General features: G+C 59.9%; 1 protein-coding gene across 5 annotated transcripts in view; it reads left to right on the top strand.

Moving 5' to 3' along the window:
- Nucleotides 1-2,143: 2,143 nt before the first annotated feature.
- Nucleotides 2,144-21,133, top strand: part of BCL9L (BCL9 like) — a 28,563-nt gene continuing 9,573 nt past the window's right edge. The window contains exons 1-5 of one of the 5 annotated variants that reach the window (XM_030333610.1): nucleotides 2,144-2,973; nucleotides 9,328-9,385; nucleotides 17,946-18,047; nucleotides 19,316-19,701; nucleotides 20,411-20,530. In XM_030333610.1, coding sequence (XP_030189470.1) covers nucleotides 18,022-18,047; nucleotides 19,316-19,701; nucleotides 20,411-20,530 — 532 coding nt within the window. In that variant the 5' untranslated portion in view covers nucleotides 2,144-2,973; nucleotides 9,328-9,385; nucleotides 17,946-18,021. Of the gene's footprint in view, nucleotides 2,974-9,327; nucleotides 9,386-11,526; nucleotides 13,069-17,945; nucleotides 18,048-19,315; nucleotides 19,702-20,410; nucleotides 20,531-21,133 lie in introns of those variants that run through there. The other 4 variants (XM_030333611.1, XM_030333613.1, XM_030333612.1 and 1 more) reach the window with 4 other exon arrangements.

Genomic DNA, 21,133 nt, shown 5'->3' with positions numbered 1-21,133 from the left:
CCGCCCTCCTCACTCCCCCTCCGCCTCCAGCCCCAAAGTAAATTGTATTCCATGATACGGTTGTGTGTGTACATTCTGTGGTTGCAGAGACAGGCCCGCATGGCACTGTCGCACCCACACCGCTCCATGAGCAGGCACCTTCACTCACCTCTACCCGTGCTGGCACTTCCACCGATACTCGCTGACACACCTGTGACACTCCTCGTGACACGGTGACACACAGATACACGGAAACCCCTGGTAATTCCCCGAGTTCGCCAGTAGAGGGAGCCGCTCGATTCCGGCAGTGGGCCGCCGGCCCCTCTCTCCTCGCTCGCTCCAGGGTTCCACCCAGAACTCGTGGCTGCTCGGAGCTCAGCTCCGCATCCCGACCTGGAACCTACGCTGGGGCAATGAGTCACAGCCCCACCCAGGGGAGCGCTCTACATGGCTGCTCCACAGGACATGCCGAATACGCTTGAACTTACTGTGTACCACATTTAACAGACCTCTTACAACACAGCTCTCACTCCTGCGAACAGTTTTCTGGACCTCCTGTGAACCGGGCATTGTGCCAAACGGATCATAACAAGCCCATGTGGTTTGTCATGTATGTAAGGGGAGACTGATCCACACAAATGGGGTGGGCCCTTCCTTCTAACCAGCACGCTGTTTGAGAAATGGCCCTTTTGCCTTGGTGGCTCACGTATATCCACAGGACCCTGGAGAGAGGAGAGGAAATAGCCTACTGCCTAGGCTCTAGGATCTTTCAAACCTGAGCCCAGTTTCTCTGGGCTTCAGTCTTCTTTTCCTTTAAGTGGGAATACCTACCTCATGAGGTTGTGATGATTCAACTCCTGACCCAGCTTGGTGTTTGGCACAGCAGTTAGTAGGCACTTGGGGAAGTTTTGTTGATTGGATCAAAACATGATCTAGAGATAATGTGCATGAAAATGATTTGTAAACCGATGTGAGGCTCACACAGGGGTTATCTGTTTTTGAGGGTTTGTCCCTCATCTCCACCTGTGCCTCCTCAGACCTTGCCCAGGCCCCAGCTGCTGGCACTATCAACCCACCAAATAAGTGTTTACGAAAGCCCTGCTATGAGCCCAGCATTTGAGTGCTGTGGGGAATGTAGAGGCATAGAAAGCACGGTCTGGGCCCTCAATCTTTTGGGGCAACCAAACATATATACAGGAGAAACAAAACATTAAGTAAGCACTCAGTTGAGTGGCATAGATGTAAGGAGAGGTAGTCAGGAGAGAGGGCGGTCTGTAAGGACTAGAGCTATCTGGGGACCATCTATCCGAAGGGGAGGAGAGAGGGCAGTGGAACTGAATATCAGGAGCAAACAGGTTTGCTGGTCTTTCTGAAGCAGCCCATGCTTGTTACTTGTTGGTATTAATTTTAGGTGGGAGCAGTGGGATACAGGGAAAGTGTCCTGGGATAAGGAGACCTGAATTCCACTTCTGGGCTTCCCACGTTCTAGCCTTATAAACCTGAGGAGGTCCTTAACAAATGCAAGTCTCAGTTTCCTCACCGATATAATGGGGCCATAACATCTTTCTCACGGGCTTGTGGTGAACACCGAAATCACATTGGTGAAATGCTTTTTAAAAGGGCTTTACAATTTCTTTTTCATTGCATCTATCCTCCTATAGGGTCTTGTGTGTGTGTGTGTGTGTGCGCACACGCGCCCACGCGTGGAGCACTTTGAGATTAGGAGAGAGTTCTTTTGCGAAGACAAAGATTTTGCTTCCACAAACATTTTCTTAGCATTCACTTTGGGCTGAGGACTGAGATGAAAAAACTCAGTCTATGTCCTCAAGGACCTCAAGATCTACTAGGAAAGAAAGATGAATAAAGAGATGCTCAGTGCATAATGAATGTGGGTGGGTACAGTGAAAAGGGGACCCAGTATTTGTGTGTGTGTGTGTGTGTGTTGGGGGTTGCGGGAAGTCCAGGCAACTCCCACTCCTTCCAATCAGTGTAGATTGGAGGGTGGGTTTGTCAAATCTCTCTGTTGCCTGGGATGTTGTTGGGGCGTCTCGTGCCCAGTCCTCAGGAATGGGGAGGAGAGAAGGGTAGAAGCCCCCTCCCCGCCCCCGGGCCAACCTGCCTCCCGCTAGCCAGCCGGCCGGGCGCCTTACCGAGTCAGACCACTGGGAGGCTGGGGGAGCCGGGTTGGGCGAGGAGGCGAGCGAGATGGGGGAGCTCTTATTTTGACAGGGGCCTCTCCGGGCTCTGGTATGAAGGCAGAAGGAGGCAGCCAGAGAGCCCCGATGCTTATTCAGGCTGGGGAGAGGAGCCGAGTGGAGGGGCGAGCGAGGCTCCGGCAGCGCAGGGGAGCCCGGGGAGGCGGCGGCGCGCGGCGGAGCCAGTGGCCGGACATGCCCCGGACCCGGGGCCGCTGCACCACCGCCGCCGCCCGGAGCCAGCCGGACGGACGCCCGCACGCCTGGGTCCCCCGGCGCCGCGCCGCCCGGGGGCTGCGACCCGGACCCTCGGCGTCCGACCAACAATAAGCGCCCAGACAGCCCCCTCCCCGCCCCGCGCCCGCCGTCCCCGCGGGCCTCGGGGAAAGTGAAAGGAGGAGGCGAAGGAAGGGAGGAAGGAAGCAAGGAAGGAAGGAAGGAAGGAAGGAAGGAAGGAAGGGAGGAGGAGCAGGAGCCGGAGCCCTGAGGTTCGGGGCCGAGACCCCAGCCCCGAGCCCCGGGCCGGGCGGGTGTGCACGCTCTCCCGCCGGTGTCCGGCGCCCAAGACCATGCTCGGCGGTTGGGAGGCAGGAACCCAGGCGCCCAGAGACCCCCGGATACCCTCTCCCGGCCCGGGCTGGTATTGAGATCAAGGCATCCAGCATCAAAAGATCACCGCCTGCCCGCCCCCCTCCGCACCTCCAACTGGCAACCCGGAGGACCCCAATCCAGTCACCGACCCTGACCTGGTCATGGTGTCCAGCTCCGGCCTGGCGTGAGGACCCCCGACCGGCGCGAGGTGAGGGGTGGGCTGGGGCCGAGGGCGAAAGTCATGCCAGGCAGGCAGAGGCGCGAGGAGGGAGATCCAGTTCCAACTGGGAAGGGGGAACACAGTCTGATTGTTGCCCCCTGGCACGCACCCCTAGGCTGTTTAAGGGGTGGGGGACGCCCTCAGGGTTTGTGGTGGCTACTCTTGGGCCCCCAATCAGGTTGGCAGCCCCAGAGCTCAGGGGGGAGGGCTTAGGGGCAATCAGGGGACCCTGCCACCCTAGCGCAGAGAACAAGGCCGGCCTTGGGCCAGCTGGAGCAGCAACCCTGCCCTGGGGGCTTCTGGGAGATGTAGTCCCCCTCCCAGGCTCACCAACCCCTTGGGTCTCAGCACCCCAGCACTCCTCCCCTGGCTAATGGGAGCCTCCAGAAAGAGGTACATTGGGATTGGGGATTGCTGGGGTTACCCTCTGCCCCCAAGCAGTGCCTAGGTGCAGCAGGGGCTGTGACTGGAGGAGTCTCCCGGCCAAGGATTCTCAGTGGTGTGGGCTTGGCTGGGGGGTGGGGCAGTCGCACAGTTCCTTGGAGGTGTCCCTGCTCTGCTAAGGGGAGGCTCCCTCTGCCTTGGTCCCCCCGGAGACCGTGGGGGAGGAATATGGGGAAGAGAAGTGAGGCTTAGGGCTTCTCACTTGTCTGGGGGTATGTCCTATCCCAGAGCTACTGGAATTTGGTTTCAGGAGACACTAAGTCTACTCTCCCCTTCTCCCTCTTGGGAGCAGAGAAAGAGAGTGTCCCTCACAGTCTGGGAGTCTGGAGGGTGTCTCTCTGGAGCAGTGAAGCCAGGATCTGCTTCTGTCTGTCTGTCCAGCCTCCTTCCTTCCGGGTTTTTCTGACACCCCTCCTCCCTCCTCCTTCAGTCTGTCTGCTGCTTGGGGTGTGTGTCTGTGTCTGGGTGTGGGGGGGGGGGTTGCTCTGCTGCAGAGAGAAAAAGTGTTGCTTGGGAAAGGTGAGCTGGGCATGTGACTGAGCCATGGGATAGGGGGCTTGAGGCCCACTTGATCTTTGGCCTTGGTTTCCTGTTTTACCTAGGAAAGCTGTCTGCACACTGTATCAGCTGGAATCCTACTGATGCTTCTGGGCAGCTCTCTGAGTGAGACCTCCAGGGTGGGTGGGCTTCCACTGCCCCGGTTCTCCCTGCTCCTCAGCCTCTCCAGCAAGCAGCCACTTCTGTTGGGCCTGGCTTTTCTGCTGCCCCCCACAACCCCCAGCATCATCTCGCCTTCTCTGGGTCAAGACCATGCTTTCGTGGCCCCAGGGGAAGAGCGTGATTAGGCCCTGTCTTTCTGGTGTCATCTGTGAATGGTCTGCTGATAGAAGCCTCAGGACCCAGTGAGAATGGGCAAGGAAGGTGAGGGGCCGAGGAAGTCTGGTAAGGGAGGAAGGTGCTCACTCCCCTAAGAGATCAGGCTCCTTGGCCTTGGAGAACCAGGTCTGGTTCTCGCCGCCTCCCTCCAGAGGTTCTCTGCTTACCTGTGTTGTTCTTGATTAGGGGAAGGGGAGCTTAATGTTTCCGAAGGTGCTGGTCAGGGATAGAATGGCATAATCTTAGATCCAGAGTAACTCTTATGCTTGGGATAGCAGGGGCCCTATGGCTGGAGATGGGTTGTGGAGGTCCATGTGGAGGTTCAAAAGGAGTCTTTAACTACTGGGGTTGACGGTCAAGGCGGGAAGAGATTACAGAGTCCTGGAGAGGGATTGGTGGTCCACAGAAATCTGGGGCTAGCACAGCAGTGGTAACGTGGGGTCCAGTGAACTTGCTTATTGAACCTGTGCTGGGCGCCCGTGCCTGTCTGGGGAGTTCCCGCCCCCCCGCCCCCACCCCAGTGTCTGGGTACCTGCGTTAAGCGGGAGCCCTGGGCTGGGGACTCGACTTCCATGAATGAGCAGGGCAGTAGCCTTCTGGGCAGAGGCCTAGTGGGTGGCAATGTCGACTCAGCCAGGGCTGGAATGCCTGGCACCTGCTTTAGATTAAAGGAGATGCCTGCAAAGGGGGGATGCCTGCCTGTGGGGGAGTGGCTGGGACGGGAGTGGGGTGGAAGGAAGGGACCAGCGCTGCAGGTAGCAGAAGCTCTGGCAGGAGCGGAAGGGGCCAGCGGTCACCCAGCTCTGCAGCCCCTCCTCCAGGGAGTCTGAGACAGGAGCTGGGGGCACCCCCACACTGCCTTTGGCGCCACAGGCTGAACTTCTGCCCCAGCGCCCAGGGGACGGGGCAGCTGCAGGGAGCCAGGGTGTCTGAGTGTCCTGTCTCCCCAGGACCGGGAAAAGCCTGCAAGGAGGTGGGGGGCACTTTGGAGTTCTTGTTGTCCTGGTGCCATGCTTGCTCTTCTGGGGCTCCTTGGTTGCTGGTAGTGAGGCACCCCAAGAGCCTGGCATCCAGGGGTGACGGGGAAATGGCATCCCTTCCTTGCGCCAGGAGCCCTGGGCGCTGCCCGGGTGCTGACCCGGGGGGGAGGGGGCAGAGGGGGATGGCACCGTGGGAAAGTGGGCAGCCGTGGGAGCCAAGCGGGTACAGGCTGGGTGCCGCGGGCAGGGAGCCTCTGCCAGGCCCGCTCTCCCTGGGGTGGGGCTGGCTGTTCCAGGGACTGGCTCAACCTGTTGAGCGCCCGGCTGCTGTAGTTTGGCATCTGTGCCCCTGCCTGCCAGCCCTGGCAGCTGCCCACCCTTAGCCACACTGTAGGGGCTGCCCCCCTGGGGATCTGGGAAAAGGAGGCTCTGAGTGGCCAAGGGGCCAGGATGGGGCTGGTGGAGGCTCGCCCAGAGAGTCCTAAGTTTCCCCAGGTCCTGTCCTTTATCTACTAGAGCTGGGGCTAGAGCCCATTGGAGGGCTAGGTAGCCAGAGGCTGGGAGCTGAGGGTCTCAGTGGAGGACGCCCCCGTACTAGCACTCTTGAGGTGCTGCATGTCACTTGGATGGGCGGCCCTAAAGGCAGCCTGGAGTTACAGCCTGGAATTTCCTCTGCCGGGTGCCAGGGCCAGGCCTCCAGAGCCCCACCCCCAGCCTGGCCTGACCTCCCCTCCCTGGGAGAGAACTGCCGACTTTCCCCAGAGGTTGGGGGAGGGGCATGGAGGGCATTCTGCTGCCCTGGGAGGAAAGGGGTGACTTCCTGGGTGCGGGGGTGTGTTGTACTCCCTCAGTCTCCCCAAAGCCTCCTCCCCCCCCATGAAGAAGAGGGAAGCTCCTGGTTCCCAGGCAGCTGTCCCCCACCCTGCTCTGAGTATGGGGAGGCTCGGGTCCCAGGAAAGATCTCTGAGCCCTGCAGGGCCTAGCTATCCCCCCACCTTCTCGGACCCCTTAGCTTTGGGCCCACCTTGGGGCTCTGCTAGCTGGTGGAGAAGGGCAGCCAGGGGGCTACTCTGTAGGGGAGAAGGTGTTTACCACTGCCCATAATTGGGGGAAGTGGGCACAGGCAGCTTCCCTCTTCCTCTCACTCCTCAGGGGAGGGGTGGCCTCCCTGTCTTCTTACTTTTTCAGTCAGTGGCCAAAGGGGAGCCCTCTCCTTTTTTGCCTCCTTTCCACCCCAGGCCCTTCCTGCTTGGTCCTGGACCACCTGCCCCTCCTAACCTTGGTGTCTCTTCTAGGCCCCCTTCTCCCAGAGGAGGCTGGGATTCCCTCTGTCCAACCCCCTCCTCCAAAGGGCTGGTGGCCCTGCACCGGCCTGTCTTCCCCTCCCCCTTACTCCCCACCCCCGCCCCCCCCAGCCTCAACTGGGAATGGCCCTGAATCCAGCATTTCCAGCATTTCGAAACCAAGATTGTTTTGAAATCCCTGAGCACTTCTCCACCCCCCTCTGCCTCCCCTCCTCCCCACTAGCCCAGAACTTAGTCCTCTAATCTGACCTCACGCTGTGCATTGCCAGGGTATGTGTGTGTGAGTTTGAGTGCTAACACTCAGCCACGTGCATACTACTCTGTGCGTGCGCGTGCACGCCAGTGTATGTGTGTATCCCACTGTGGGTGTATCTTCTGTCAGCAGTTCTGTGTGACTGGCCCATGTGTTTTGTGATTCTTGAGATCTCCTCATTCTCTATGAGGATGGCAGCCTCTGTGGGTTTTGAGCCATTCTTAGGGAGTTTGGGGTTACTTTTTAGGAGGTATCTCGGATGTGTATCTTTGGGAATTGTGTCCGTGTCTCAGTTGCACCTACGGGGAGTATCTGTAAGGAGTGGGTATGCCTGGGGTTGTGTCTCTGATGAGCGTACGTGTGTGGATGTGTGTGCGTTTGTGCACGTGTGTGCTCTGCTTCTGTTCTCACTTCTCTCCCCCTCCCTTTGAACATGTCTGGGGTGTGTCGTCACAGGTCTCCCTGCAGCGACCTGGGACATGGAGTCCTCTGTCCCTTGATAGGGAGGTTTCCTGGAGCGGGGCCAAGGCTTCTGGTCCTTGGAGAGAAAGTGGTGGAGTGGGGAGACTTTGGGATAAACTATCCCCAGGGCTGGCCTCTCTTCCTCTGCCCCTCGCAGATGCCCAGCATCTAGAGCGATCCCCAAACTATCAGTGCACCGTCTTCTTGACCTGATGATACAGTGGCGGCTGTCACAGGGAGGCCCGGTGCCCGAAAGGACTGGGAAAGGGGATTACTCCTCTACCCCAGTCACTTCCTTCCCGCAGGGAACCTCCAGCCATATCAGACCTGGGAGCTTGGTGGTGGCTAATTTAAGATTCAGGAAAGTTGACTTCTCTGGCTAGGGGCAGACAGTAAAACGACACAAGACGTTTGTGTTTCCCACCTTCACAGAAGACAGAGGGGCTGGAATCCTAGGGGTGTGATGTTTCACCCCAGAAATATGAGGCATTTGGGGTGGGGCCAGCTGCCATTGTAGCTTGGATCCTGGGAAGTCCTTCCTGATGTTGAATCTTATCCGTCCCTTCTGCAGTTAGACTGTGCTCTGCAGTGGGGCGGGGAGGGGGGGGTGGTGCCAGAGGGGCTGTTTTTTGTTTTTTGGGGTTTTTTTTTTTTTTGGCTAAAGCAAGGGTGGTGATAGCAGAGTTATGTTGTTATGTCAGCCTGGGATGCAGGCACTGGAAACCCTGATGTCTCGCTATGACTCAGTTTCCCATCCTGGGATCTCTGGCTACAGTTGGATGCTTCCCTCCAGTAGCACTTGGGTCAAATCAGTGAGGAAGAAGAGGGCCACGGCAGGGGCTGTTTGTAGGAGTCAAGGGCCTGTGGAGACAGCAGCAGGAGGTAGGCAGAAGGATAAGCTGTCCTTTCCCCCCACCCCCATGGCCTCTGGTCCCAGGACACAGTGGGAGGAAGGGAGGGGTAGAGGCACAGGTTGGTACAGTGCTCAGTGACCCAGCAAGGGGAGGGCTTTGGCAAGGAATTTTCAGTTTGTTTCTCAATCTGTCTCTGAGACACGCACACACACGTCACCGCAGACACCTTCAGGAGATGAGCCTAGAGAAGTCACCCAGGTGGCGGTAGGGCAGGGTGCTACCAGATGGGGCTATGTGGAACCAGCTTCATTCTGGCAGAAACTCTGCACTTGCCCCCCTTGAACTGGAAGTTGAGCTCAACTGGAAGTCTCCTACCCAACTCCCCCATCCTGGGCCTGGGAACAACACAGTCCGGACAGGGTTAAGTCTGGTTGGCAGGGACACCCCCCTGCCCCCAGTGCAGAGAGAGAGAGGGAGGGGTGGTTAGCAGCTTGCTCTAGTTGGCGTCTCTCCCAGAATTCTTCGGAAAAGAACTCCCCTTTGACCCCCAGTACAAACTGAGCCCAGCCACCAGCCTCCCTCCCGCCTGCCTGTGGGAGCTTCACCCAGCCCCCCTCCTACTGAACGGCTAAGCCTGATTCTCTCACCCCAGGTCCTCCCACCGAGGCCGGTGGGGATTTTGCGTCTTCAGGGGATAAGGGGTGTAGCCAAAGAGACCACACAGGGGCTCAGGAGAGGCACCCTTCTTTTCTCTGACATAGGATAGCCCTGGGGGCGGCGGGCACTGAAAGCCAGGGTCCTCAGGTCTCCCCATCCATCCTTTCCCCCAGAACCTCAGGCCAGGTCATGGGAGTCATCGGCCCCTCCTCTCTCTCTCTCTCAAAGGCATCTTCCAGTGCCTTCTCCTTTCCTGCTTCCAGGATAGGGAGGAGGAGCGGTGTGGTGCAGCAGCTGGGTCAGGCCTGGCTCCCAGCCAATCCACAGAAGTTCTGGAGTTGGGGGGGGGGTGGGGGTGTCCGAGTTGCTCAGAGACTTCCTGGAGCTGCAGGCTGTGTGTCTGTGTGTACACGTTTATGTGGTGTGCATATTGGGGGAGGGGCTGGGGTTATGGGAGGAGCAGGGGCAGAGATTGCTGGCTTGGGCTTCTAGCTCTGACCGTCTCTCCACAGGGAGCCCCCTTCCCAGACCACACCCTTGAGCCTGAGCCCGTCACACTTTGCTCCTGAGGTGAGAGCTCCGTGTGCTTGTGTGTGCCCTCCGCAGCCTCCTCGCTGCTCTCTTGTCTGCCAGAGTCTCCCGCTTGGCTTTTTGTCTTGGGCGCCCTCCTCCTGGCTTTCTGCCCCCACTTCTCCTTTCACTCTCTTACACCCATTGGAGGGGAGCTGCGGAGCCTTGGGGCGGGGCGGGGCAGGAAGGGTTAAAGCGCCACTCCAGTGAAAGTCCCAATCCTTTTCTTAGCTGGATCCCATCCCAGTGGGAGGTGGGGAGCTCCTGGCCAATCACCCCTGGAGGGCAAGGTACAGTTTCCTGGTCATCCCAAGTACTTGCCCCGCTCTGTCCCGGCTTTGGCCTCAGCTGGCTGGCTGAGTCAAAGCCAGGGTGGCCACCAGCCACCGTAATGTGGTTTCTGCCCTGGCCTCTAGACACACACACACACACACACACACACACACACACACACACACACAGAGGCTCTCTCCCTACTACCACCCCCCTCCTTCCCTCCCTCCCCTCCCTCCCCTCCTTCCTTACTTAGCAACAACTCTCTGAATTCACAACAAACACGCCTGTAGGCTCCTGGACGGACTAGGGAAAGCTGGAGAAGGCTGAGGACCAGCAGGAGGCCCTTCTCTCAGACTGTCCTCAGGAGGGAGGGGCTTCTAATCCCCCCACCCTCCTTCCCTGCTGGAGGCCACTACCCCTCAGGGACTGGCAGGAAGTGGTCCTGTTTCCAACTGGAGCCCTGAAAAAAGAGGGGAGCAGTGACAGGTGTGGCTGAGCAGGTGTGGGGGCAGGGTTTAGACTCCACCCTCACTAGTGAGTCCCACTTGACCTTTGACCCCCACCTGGTGAGTGAGAGGGGCGGCAGACTCACCGCCAGCCTAGGGGCCTCTCTCAGCTGGGGCCCTGTGCTGTTGTCATGGTAACTTGCTTGGCTCCCTTCCCACTATTAGGGACCAGGATGGGTGAGGACTTAGCAGATTGGGGGTGGGTAGGACTGGGGGCCCTAGAGAACTTTGCTCTCAGGGCACCTGTGCTGAGGGGGTGGGGACTGGTGCCCTCTCTTTGATCTCTTCCCTGGGCAGGAACTGGGGGCCTCTAGCCAGGACCTGGCGCACATCAGGCGTGGAGGGAGTGTGTGCGGAATGAGTGAGGGGCACCCGTTCTCTCGTCAAAGCCGATCCAGGGTGAATCTGTATTGCAAAATGGTTACGAACCCAATTGCTGGCGGGTCTGGGTTCAAATCCTGATTCTTCCAATTCTGGACTGTGTACCTTCGGCAAGTTACTTAGCTTCCCTGTGCCTTAAAGGTGGGGATCAGGAAAGTACTTTTTTGTGGCGTTATGGGGAGGATTAAATCAGATCATGCATGTGAAGCATTAGGGGCAGTCTGATGTTACAGAGCAAGTGCTCAATAAACGCTAGAGTTGCTTCTCTTCATTATTAGTCACGGCTTTCTGCAGGAACCCCCGACCCTCCCCCTCCCGACCCTCCCAGTGGTGCTCTAGCAGCGAAGAACTGATGGCCGGTGGGAGGAGTGGGGGGGGGGGCAACCTTTCCAGCACTTCAGATTCCTGGATTCTAATACCCTTCCAGACTCACTTTCTTGCTGCCTCAGTTTCCCCACTGTTGGAGCCCACCAACATCTGGGTTGCAAGTTTGCCAAATAGCCAGAGGCCCAGAGAGGAGCCTGGGGGACTTAGGACATGTCCCTCCCGGTCTGCCAGCACTTCTCAGGCTGAGCTTTCCCTCCCCCGGGCTGCTTGGCTCAGATCAACTTTAGCACCCCTCCCACCATCCCATCCCTGCTGCTCTGTTCTTCACCAGGCTGAAACGCTACATTCTGTCCTTAAATGGCTTAACTGGTTGCCTCCTCTCCTTCCTGGCCTAAGAGGTCAGGGACCTTCCTTGGGGAGAGCCATGGCAGTGTGGAGCTGTGACTTGGATGGCAGCTGTGAGGCCTGCCCCAGGGTCCAGGGTCCCCTAGATTCCCTGTACCCTGCCTGGACATTTTCCCCAAGTGTGGCAGAGCAGTGCCCAGGCCCGGGATATGTATAGAAGCCCAGATGGGCCTGCCTGGCACCTGCTGTACACAAGCCGGCAGGGAGGAGGCATCCTGAACCCCCGGGGGTGGGGTGGGGTCATATTGGCATCCACCGTGGCCAGAGGACTCTTTTCCTGGGCTGCTTGAGTGTGGGCAGTGCTGGAAAGAGTTCTGCTTCAGCCCTGTGTGCCGTGGGGCAGGGGGGATGCTGAGTGACCCTGGGTGAGCAGGGTCCTGTAGGCCCTGGGGTAGGAGTGAGATAGTGGAGGGGCTGAGGCTTGGGAACTTCTGGATGAGGAGCCCAGGAGTAGGCAGCAGGCATGGGGTACCCACAACAAGGGGAGCTCTGCAGACGGGTGGTTTGGATCTTCTGGGGAGCGAGTATTCAGATCTCAGGACAAAGAGGATTAAGATGTGGCAGAGCTAGGATCCCAGGGCTCCTGGGTCTGAGACCTGGGCTTGGCTGGTCGGTACCAAGATGAGGACCTGGTACTCTGGCCTGGTACCAAGATGAGTGGGCTGGAGACCCTGGCTCTGCTCATCACCTCCTTCTGGGACCAGAGAGGACACCTCCCTTCTATGGGCCTGAAAGTGAGGGCTCAGAGTTGGCCTGGGCCATGCCTCACTGCCGGGCTGGCCATGCTGCCTATGCCCAGCCCCTGGGGCCTGTTCCTTGGGCAGGCTGGGGCTATTTTTGGGATCGGGCTGGGGCTCTGGGGCTGGTTTCAGATGTTCCAATGTGAACAGGAGAAAATGGGAACAGATGGCTGGAGGGTTCCAATCAGCGGGTCCTGCTGGGAGCAGGTTATTTTTAGGGCCTTGTTAACCCTTTGGGGGCTCGGGGAGCCACCCTGAGAGGGACAGCCCTCTCTAGTTGAGAAGAGGACAGGTCTTCTCCCTGGACCCATGCTTTCCAGAACTGCCTGTGCCAGTTGCTTTTCTTGCTCTCTTGGACCCTTCACCCTTTAAAGATGCGCATGGCAAGAAAGGAGGCCCCAGCTTCCTCCAGCCCAAACCCTGCAGGATACTACCAAGGGGTCAGACGGGGAGAGGGATGCTTGGCTGGAGGATGCAGGCCACTACTGAAGGAAAACCCCTCCCACTTGCCTCCTGAGGCTTTGAAACACACACCTGAAGCTAAGAGAGCGGAGAACGTTATCACTTTGGGGGTTCACACTCTGGGTTCAAGTGTATGTCAGTACATCTACTGATACCCAGGGGAGTGCTAGCTGAGGGAGCTGGCCTCTTCCAGAAGGGCAGAGGAAGAGCCAAGCGTTTGTACTTGGTACCATTGATATGATGTCCACAGGCCCCATTCCCTTGGATACTCCAAGGGCAAATGCCCACCTTTACCAAATGCCCACATATCTGGGTGCTATGCAGGGGGCAAAGAAGGGGATATCAGGGCCAAAGGTGGTTTCCTGAGGGCTGAGTATGTCATACGTGTTCTGTTAGCTGTTTCACTACTAGTATCTCACCCTGTAAATGTATCCTCATTTTGCAGATGAGGAAACGGGCTCAGAGGGACAAGTCCCATAGCTCAGAAAGGGCGGGATGTCACTGGCACCTTGTCTGTCTGACTGCAAACCCAGTTCTCACTGCCCTGCATCACTCGCACTGCCTGCCAGTGTCCCGACCCCAGAAGGTGAGGCTGCTGGGGCAGGATCTCCTCAGGGAGCAGGTTTATGGAATGAGTGTGGGAAAGGAGGCCTGGGGGCAGGGGACCCTGCCGGTCACTGGTCTCACAATCCCCTAAGCCCTTCTGGCCTGAGGGTGCCAGGACTGACACCAGAAACCCCGTTTGGCCTTCCTGTCTTCCCTGCAGGAGGATCACAGGCACACATCCTGTCTCGTCAGTCCCCACCCCCACCCGGCCCTGGCCCACATGCCCCTGCTTCCTGTAGGGTCAGAGCAGTCTGGATGTCAACGTGGGCAGAGCTTGAGGGCCCTCCAGGTGCTGCTGGTGCCAGGGGTCTGGGCCAGGCGGGCGAGGGGAGGGGGTTGGGAGGACGTCTGGGCCGCTGGCAGTACCTGGGGGAGAGAGCAGTGCGGCAGGCAGGCCGGCTTTGGGTGAGGTCCCGCCTGGCTGGCTGTGCCAGCAAGTCTGCCCGCACTCCGGTCCTCCCACAATGGCCCCATTGTTCCCAGCCGCCAGGCAGTTTGGAGGAGGTTCCTAGGCCACCCCTACCCCCCCCCCCCCCCACAGGGGCCAGATTAACCCCTTGGAGGACAGGCCAGGTGAGGGCCCTCAGGGAGCTACCCTGCCCATTCCTCCCTTCTGGGAAGGCTTTGGGAGGTCACCTCCCACCCACGTGTACCCAGCAACAGGACAACTCCAGAGACCAGGGTCTCCCACTGGGTAGGGAGTAGCACCTAGACCCTCTCCCACCCCCACCGTGGTGCAGGTGCCAGGGGGCAGGAAGTGCCAGTGGGGTGGCAGGCGGAGACCAGATATATTTGGGCCGGTGGGGCTAATTCCAGACACCACCGCCTGCCCTACTGGCTCCTGAGCTCCTTTCCTTCCTGTGAAACCAGAGCTGGGTTGGGCCTAGCTCAGGATTTCGGTGGATTTAAAGAGGCAGCACCGTCCCTTGCCAGCCTGGCTTCCTCTCCCCCTCCCCAGGTAGGGTCTGGGGCAGAGAGAAGGCTGAAGAACTGCTTGCTCCCGCCTTGCCCCCGGCTAACCCCAGGCCCTTGCCCCAGTCGGGGTACCAGCCTCTTGGCAACTCCTCTCTCCCAGAGCTTTGGGCGGGTGGGGTGGGCGGGGGTGGGCTGTGGTTTCCTGTGTTGGCTGTTTGTGCCTGGCCCAGAGTGCCCGCCGCCTGCCTGGGCTTCCTGCCCTGTCTTGTTTCCTTGTGCCCCCCACCCTCCCTTCCCCCTCCCCCCCCGAGGGAGGGAGCAGCCAGGGATTGGGCAGCAGCCTTTGGGGGCACCCCACTGCCAGGGCATGACTGTGTCCCAAGGCCTGGCCACATTGGCACTGGCTGAAGGAGCCAAGTGAGGTGACTTCAAGCTTGTCTAGGCAATGCCACTTGTTCTGCGGCCTCCAGAAGGGACAGTGGGCACCAGAATGGGCAGCATCCCCCCCCCCCAGAAGCACCCTGTTCAGAGCCCCCAGACTACAGTAGTCTGGGGCCAGAAGTTGCCATGTCCCTGGAGAATTGAGGTTGCCTGGCGTCACCCTGGGGCTGTAGGTGGGGTGAGGTGGTTTGTCAACCAGACAAAAATTGTTGATTTGCATGGTCTCCTTTGGCAGGAGGTGGGGGGAAAGGGGGAGAGCTGCTAGGAACTAGGGCAAGGGGAAGGCCTCTGAGTCTACGAGTCCCCATAGAGGGTCCCAGAGCAATACCTTGGTCCTTGAGCAGATTTCCTGCTGGGGTATGAATCCTTGACCTCCCCTGTTGGCTGAGTCACCACCTCAGGAAGAGGAAGTGACCTGGGTGGTAGGGGAGAGCTTCTAGGGACCAAGGTATCCTGACACCCAGGAGGAAGGGGCATGCGGACCTTGTTGTCTTGGGAGCTGCGTCTCCCTGAGCCAGGGGACAATAATCCTACCCCTATTGCTCTAGCAGGGCCCTGACCTTTCGGCCATCACAGAGGGCCCAGGCAGCCCATTTCCTCTCTAGAGGTGTCTGCCCACTGTATGGGGGGAGCATGGAGCCTCCAAACCATTTTCTCACTGCGTCTCTTGGATGGTTTTGAGCTAGGCAATGAGACCGGTGGGCTGGCTGGCGAACCAAGCAGGGGCTTCCAGTGTGGGGGCAGCTGGAAATAAGCAGGTTGCCAACCGGTGTGTGAATGCCTGTTGTTACCTGTGGCGGTTCTGTGTTGAGCATCCGTGGAAGCCTCCTGGTCTTCTCCCTCAGCTGGGGTCAGGTCCGCTGGCTCCCCCCCCCCCAGCCCCCACCTCCCCCAAGGAAGACAACCAGCAAAGCAGCCGATCTGAGGTTCTTTGTCTCAACTGCCTCCTGGGCTCTGTTCTCAGGGTGTGCTCCTGGCCATTCACTCGGGTGACTGAAGCCTGTTTGTGAGCACAGGTCACCACTCCCCACCCTACCCTCTAAGAGGGAGCCACAGCGCTGTTCCCAGAGCCCGGTGGTGCCTTTCCTTTCACTCATCCTAGGGGCTTCTGCTCTAGTGCTGGGAAGTCCCCTTTACTCGGTGGTGAAAAACTGCACCCTCCAGGAATTAGCCCTTCTACCCCCATCCCCAGGCCTTCCAGGTCTCTTCTGGGCCTGTGAATGTGTGAGGATGAGGGGTCGTTGGGAGCTGGGGCAGACTCCTGAGGGGTAGACGGGGGGAGGTGTGAGAGATGGGAAAGTCCTGACTCATCTGTGCTTGACTCAGCTCGCCCTGCGGCGGGGTGGGAGCGAGGGGGTGGAGTCCGAGAGGGAGTCGGGAGGGTCACTCCGAGATTCTTCTGAGGAGGGGCCCCGGCCTGACTGGGGACACAGGAGAGGACTAGTTTTCTAACAGCCCCTTCCCAAATTATTACAGGTCCCAACATTTGAAGTAAACACAGGAGGTAGTGGGTGGCCCTCGCCCTGCCCCTCTGCCCCACAGGGGGCGGGCCCAGTAGGTGGCCTGTGAGAAGCCCACCGATATGGTGCAGGCTCTGATGCGTCGTCATGACACCAAAGGGGGGGGGGGCGAGACGCTGCAGTGCGGAGAAACACCCCAGGAATGGGGTCTGGGCGCTCCCACATACTGGTCACATGACCCAGACTCTTTTCCCGAATCTCCCTTTCCACGGTGTGAAATGGGGATACTGTCCCCGTTGGGTGGTAGGTAGTTTTGAGGATCAGCGCGGTGGTGAAAGGGAGCGCTCCAGACTTGTCAGCCACGGGCCTGTCCCTAAGCCCAGGTGCCTTCTCCAGCCCCACTCTTTAACTGTTCCTGCTCTGACCTGTTGCAGGAGATGCGGGCTGGCAGCGGGCGGCTTCCCAGCCAGGCCCTGGACTTTGGAACCTTCCCCTGAGCAGCCTCTCTTCCCGGAGACAGAGCTAGAGCAGGGAAGGCCAATATGCCTGGGGTTAAATTAGGGTTAGACTTCCACAGGATCACGGGGGCGGGGGATGGGAGGGAGCCTCGCCTCGCCTCGCCTCGCCTCCAGCTCCAGCCCAGCCTCCAGCAGCCTTCCAGGGAGCAGCGAGAATGTGTACCGGTGTCTGGCTGGGCCTATCACGAGGGCAAAGCTAGGCCCAAGACTCCTCCCCTCCCCCACTCGGTCGGTGGGGCGCGGGAGGGCAGGGTAGGGGGCGGTTGGGTGGGGCGTCGGTGCTTGTGTAAGTCTGTTTGTTGGTGTATCTGTGGCCCCGTGTGTGTGTGTGTGTGTGTGTGTCTGTGTGTGTGCGTGCGCGCACGCGCGTGGTTCTTTGTCATTATCAGGCTCAACTTTCCATGGTTCCCTTGTGGCCGGGCCTCAGTCTTTTCATCTGTTCAATGAGTCGGCACGCTCCCTCTCTGCTGTCGGGCAGCCTGGGCGTCCGCGGGTGCCCCAGGCTGATTCCGTGCTCTTGCTTGGGCCAGCGCCTCCCTCGCCCTCCAGCACACCTCCTCGGGGTCGGCGTGGGCGCGCCTTTAGTTTCCTGGGCTCCGTGCGTGTCTTTGTCTTCCCGTCCACGTGTGTGCTGTGAGTGTGTGTGAGTCAGTTTGGGTGCTTGTGAGTCTCTGAGCCCCTGCCAGGCGGCGCCCAGCGCTAGGTTGAACCTCGGCCCGCCGCCGCACGCGCCCCGCCCATCGCCGCACTTGGCCGTGTGTCTGTCCGTGCGGCGCGTGCGGGGCCTGGCGAGGCACGCTGCAGTCCTGTCCGTCTCCCGCTTCCTCGCTCGCTCGCTGGCTCCCTCGCTCGCTCTGCCTCTCCGCTCGGGCTCTGCCGAAGGGGGCGGGGTGGGGTGCAGGGGCGGGGGGGGGGGGGGGAGGGGAGGCTCCTGCATTCTTGCGGTCGGGGAGGAATCTGAGCCAGCGTTACTGGTCTCCAGAAGAGCCCAGCTGCAGCCCCGGGGCCCCGCCAGGCCTCTAGCTGCCCGCCCGGGCCTGCTGGAATGGGCACGGGCTAGGCCTCGAGCTGGGGGCGGGGCGGGGCATTGCCCCCACCCCGGCCCCCTCCACGCCCCGGGCGCCCTGGGGGCGGGGCGTGAGGAGGTCCCCACCCCGGGTGAGGGGCGTGCCTGGGAGCGGGCGTCCCCCAGGGGGCTAGAGCAGACCTCCTGGCAGCCCCACGCGGGCACCTTTGCAACCTATCCTTTTAGTGATTTCTGCCTCAGCGGCCCGGGGTGGGGCGGGGGGTGTGGGGTGTGTGCTTGCTAGAGACTGCAAGCTCCCTGAGGGTAAGGTGCGGGAGGGATGGGGATAGGACCGGCCTCCAGGATAGAGACCCCACCTAGTAGTCCTCCCTTTCCATTCCCACCTTACCCTCTCTAGTTCCCTAGTCCCAGGGCTGTTGGGTCCTCCCGTCACCCCTCCCCTTCTCACACCCCCTCCCCAAGTCACAAGTTTTCTCTTTGGGGCTTGTTGCTGCAGTCCGTGCTCCAGTACCGAGTACCTGGCTGGGCCCTGGGCACGCACAGGGGCCGTAGCCCCACTGTGTGTGGGAGCCATGAGGATCCTGGCTAACAAGACAAGGTGTGTGGGTGTCGTGGAGGGCGGGAAGTGTGTGTGCGGAGTGCGGGGAAGGGAAGGGCCCAGTGGCCACGGGGCTGAGCGGTGCTGGCTTGGAAAGTGAGCCCTGTGGGCACTTGGCTTCCAGGCCACCGGTGGGCTAAAGGGGGGTCAGAATGGGAAGGCCTGCCCTGAGGCAGGAGCCCACGGCCTTAGTGCCTGGGCCCAGGGGACGGAGGGGAGTGGCAATCAGCTAGGACTGCTGCTCCAGTCCCTTCCAGCCCTTGCCTCCTAAAAAAAACGGTTTGAGCAGACCCCCGCCCACCTCACTGTCGGGTCCAATGGCGCCCTCTGGCCTCAGTCTAGCCGGGGGTGGGAGCTGGAGGGAGGGGCGGTGCCTGCCTCCCTCCCCTTCCCCAGGAGAAGCCGGCAGACAGGGCCAGGCGGCAGCAGCAGGACAGCAGAGCTGAAATAAATCTGAGCTGGTGTGGAATGAGGGGGGATAAATATCCTCTCCCGTGATGTGATCTTTCCAGCGGCTATTAATAGGTCTCCGGGGAGGGGGAGGCGGTGGGGGGAGCGGGCTGGAGCTTAAAGGGCCCGCAGCCTAGGCTGCAGGAATCCTTGGCTTCCAGCTTCACTCCATTCTGCTTAACACGCCACTCCCCTCCCCCTTTCCTCCTGCTCCTGCCTGCCTGCCTGCCAGGCCTGCCGGTGGACCCCCTTCAGGCTCCCCCCCCCCCCCCCCCCGCTCTGGGGAGCTGTCTGGATCAGTGGGCACTACTCTCCAGTGTGCTTTTCCCCACTTCCCCTGAGGAAGGGGGCTGGGGCATGAACAATGACCCTCAGGTCCCATTTCCCTTACCTGCTGGTGTAGGGGCACATGAAAGTTGAGGTGTAGGAACTTGGAAGGAGTCTGAAAACAGCAAACCCTAAAAGAGGTTGTTTAAGTGTTGGTCAGGTGCTAGAGGAGGGGAGTTGCCATGGAGGCTTGCAGTGTGATGGATGTTGGGGGTGGGGGCGGATTCTGCCAACCAAGGCCCTGGTGTCCACTTGAATCGTGGGGTCTGAGATGTGGAGGGGGTTGCCCTATCTCCACTCCCCAACGTGGAGAAAGACCTCAGCCCTTGTCTGAGAAACCATGGAGGGAGATAGGGAATAGCTGGTGGTCTTAAGGTGCTACTCAGCCCCCACCTCCAGTACCACCAGGTGAGGCAGGATGGGGCATTAAAATCAGGTGCGCTAGGCCCCTAGCAAGATTAACTTTTCATGTCTCTCCCGCCTTCTCCCAGGTTACCCCACCCCAGGAGGAGAGAAGCTCCAGGGAGCCCGCCGCTCTCCCCACGCGGCCACTGCCCCCCAGCCCCAGCCAAGCCAATGCACCCAGAAAATAAGTTGACCAATCATGGCAAGACAGGGAATGGCGGGGCCCAATCCCAGCACCAGAATGTGAACCAAGGACCCACCTGCAACCTGGGCTCGAAGGGCGTGGGGGCGGGGAACCATGGGGCCAAGGCCAACCAGATCTCACCTAGCAACTCAAGTCTGAAGAACCCCCAGGCAGGGGTGCCCCCTTTCAGCTCGCTCAAGGGCAAGGTGAAGAGGGAGAGGAGCGTGTCTGTGGACTCTGGAGAGCAGCGAGAGGCTGGGACCCCATCCCTGGATTCAGAGGCCAAAGGTATCCCTTTTCCTGGTCCCCAAGACCCCAGCATGTTCCATAGTCCAAGGCCCAAGCTTGCTGCCCTCTTTGCCTGATTCCTGTCACTTGCTTCTCTCCAGCATTTATGCAGGGTCGCCTTTCTCTTACCCCCGTTATACCCACCAACTTGGCCATTCTCTCAGGAGTGGGGTTGGCCAGGGTGGAGATTTCTCATCCTTAGGTGCCACCCATGGAGGGGCCACCCAGCGTGATGGGGCTTCCGGTCAGCCTCATTGCTTTTCTGTTTTCCCACCAGAGCCTCCAGAGGGGGAGAGGGAGGTGCTCTGGGGTGAGGAGCAGACCCACACACCTCCTAGGAACCTCCTAGTATCCCAGCTGGTGGGAGCTCTTGAGCAGGCTCTGGGGCCTGGAAGAGTAGCAGCGCCTTCCCCCTCCCTCACCATCCCCCCCCCCCCAGCCCTAATTAGAACCAGTTGTGGTTGGGGATTATGCTGTGCTTGGTGCTGGGTGGGGGAAGGGAGACAGGCAGCGGGGCTGGAGAGAGAAATCAGAAACAAATGGCGGTGTGGTGGGGGCCAAGGGCTGGCAAAGTGCCCACCATGTCCTGGGCATTGCCCTCTTGGGGTGGGGCATCTGGGAGAACGGGCCTGTGGAGACCCTGGGTGTAGGAGGACAGGGCCTCTGGGCATTCCTTCTGACCCCTGCCTGCTCTGTCCTGCCCGGGCAGAGGTGGCACCCCGGAGTAAGCGGCGTTGTGTGCTGGAGCGGAAGCAGCCGTACAGTGGGGACGAATGGTGTTCAGGACCCGACAGCGAGGAGGACGACAAGCCCATTGGGGCCACCCACAGTGAGTGCCCATTGATCCCAGGATGCTGTGGCCCATTGTGCCCCTGGGGGATGGCTGCCCTGAGGGAGCCTCCCTCTCCTCACCTAGGGCTTTAGACGGCTGAGTCTGGGCAAGGAGCAGGGGTCAGGAGCCCAGGCTACTTGTTTCCCATCCTACCCGTCACTCTGTCCCTCCCGCGATGTGACAGCTTAGCCCCTGCCTTCCAGGTGCTCAGTGGCCCCCTCTTCCTTGGGACAGAGGTAGGGTGGGGTGGCCCCTCTTGGCCACACCACCTAGACCTCCTCCCGTGAATTCCTGGCCTCTGCTGCCACCTACTGGTCAGTGGAGGGAGGGTGGCGAGGGTCCTTCATCCCTGGGAGCCAGACATTGGCTCTGCTGGCGAAGTCTCGCTAAGCCTGGGTGTGAGCTGACAGTGGCTGTGTCTCTGGCACCCTTCCCCAACCTCTAATTGACTCCTGGCAAATGCCTAGAGTGCGTCACCAGGACGAGGAGTGGGTGTGGGTGGATGCCCCTTCCTCTCATTATTGTATTGATCAGTGTGTATTTGGGCCTTTGCTCACGTAATGGGAACCAGCCCATACACGTTTATTTGGTCGGCCCCCT

The sequence above is a fragment of the Lynx canadensis genome, chromosome D1 (assembly GCF_007474595.2).
Source record: "Lynx canadensis isolate LIC74 chromosome D1, mLynCan4.pri.v2, whole genome shotgun sequence".
NCBI lineage: Eukaryota > Metazoa > Chordata > Mammalia > Carnivora > Felidae > Lynx > Lynx canadensis.
This window is presented reverse-complemented; position numbering and strand designations above follow the sequence as displayed.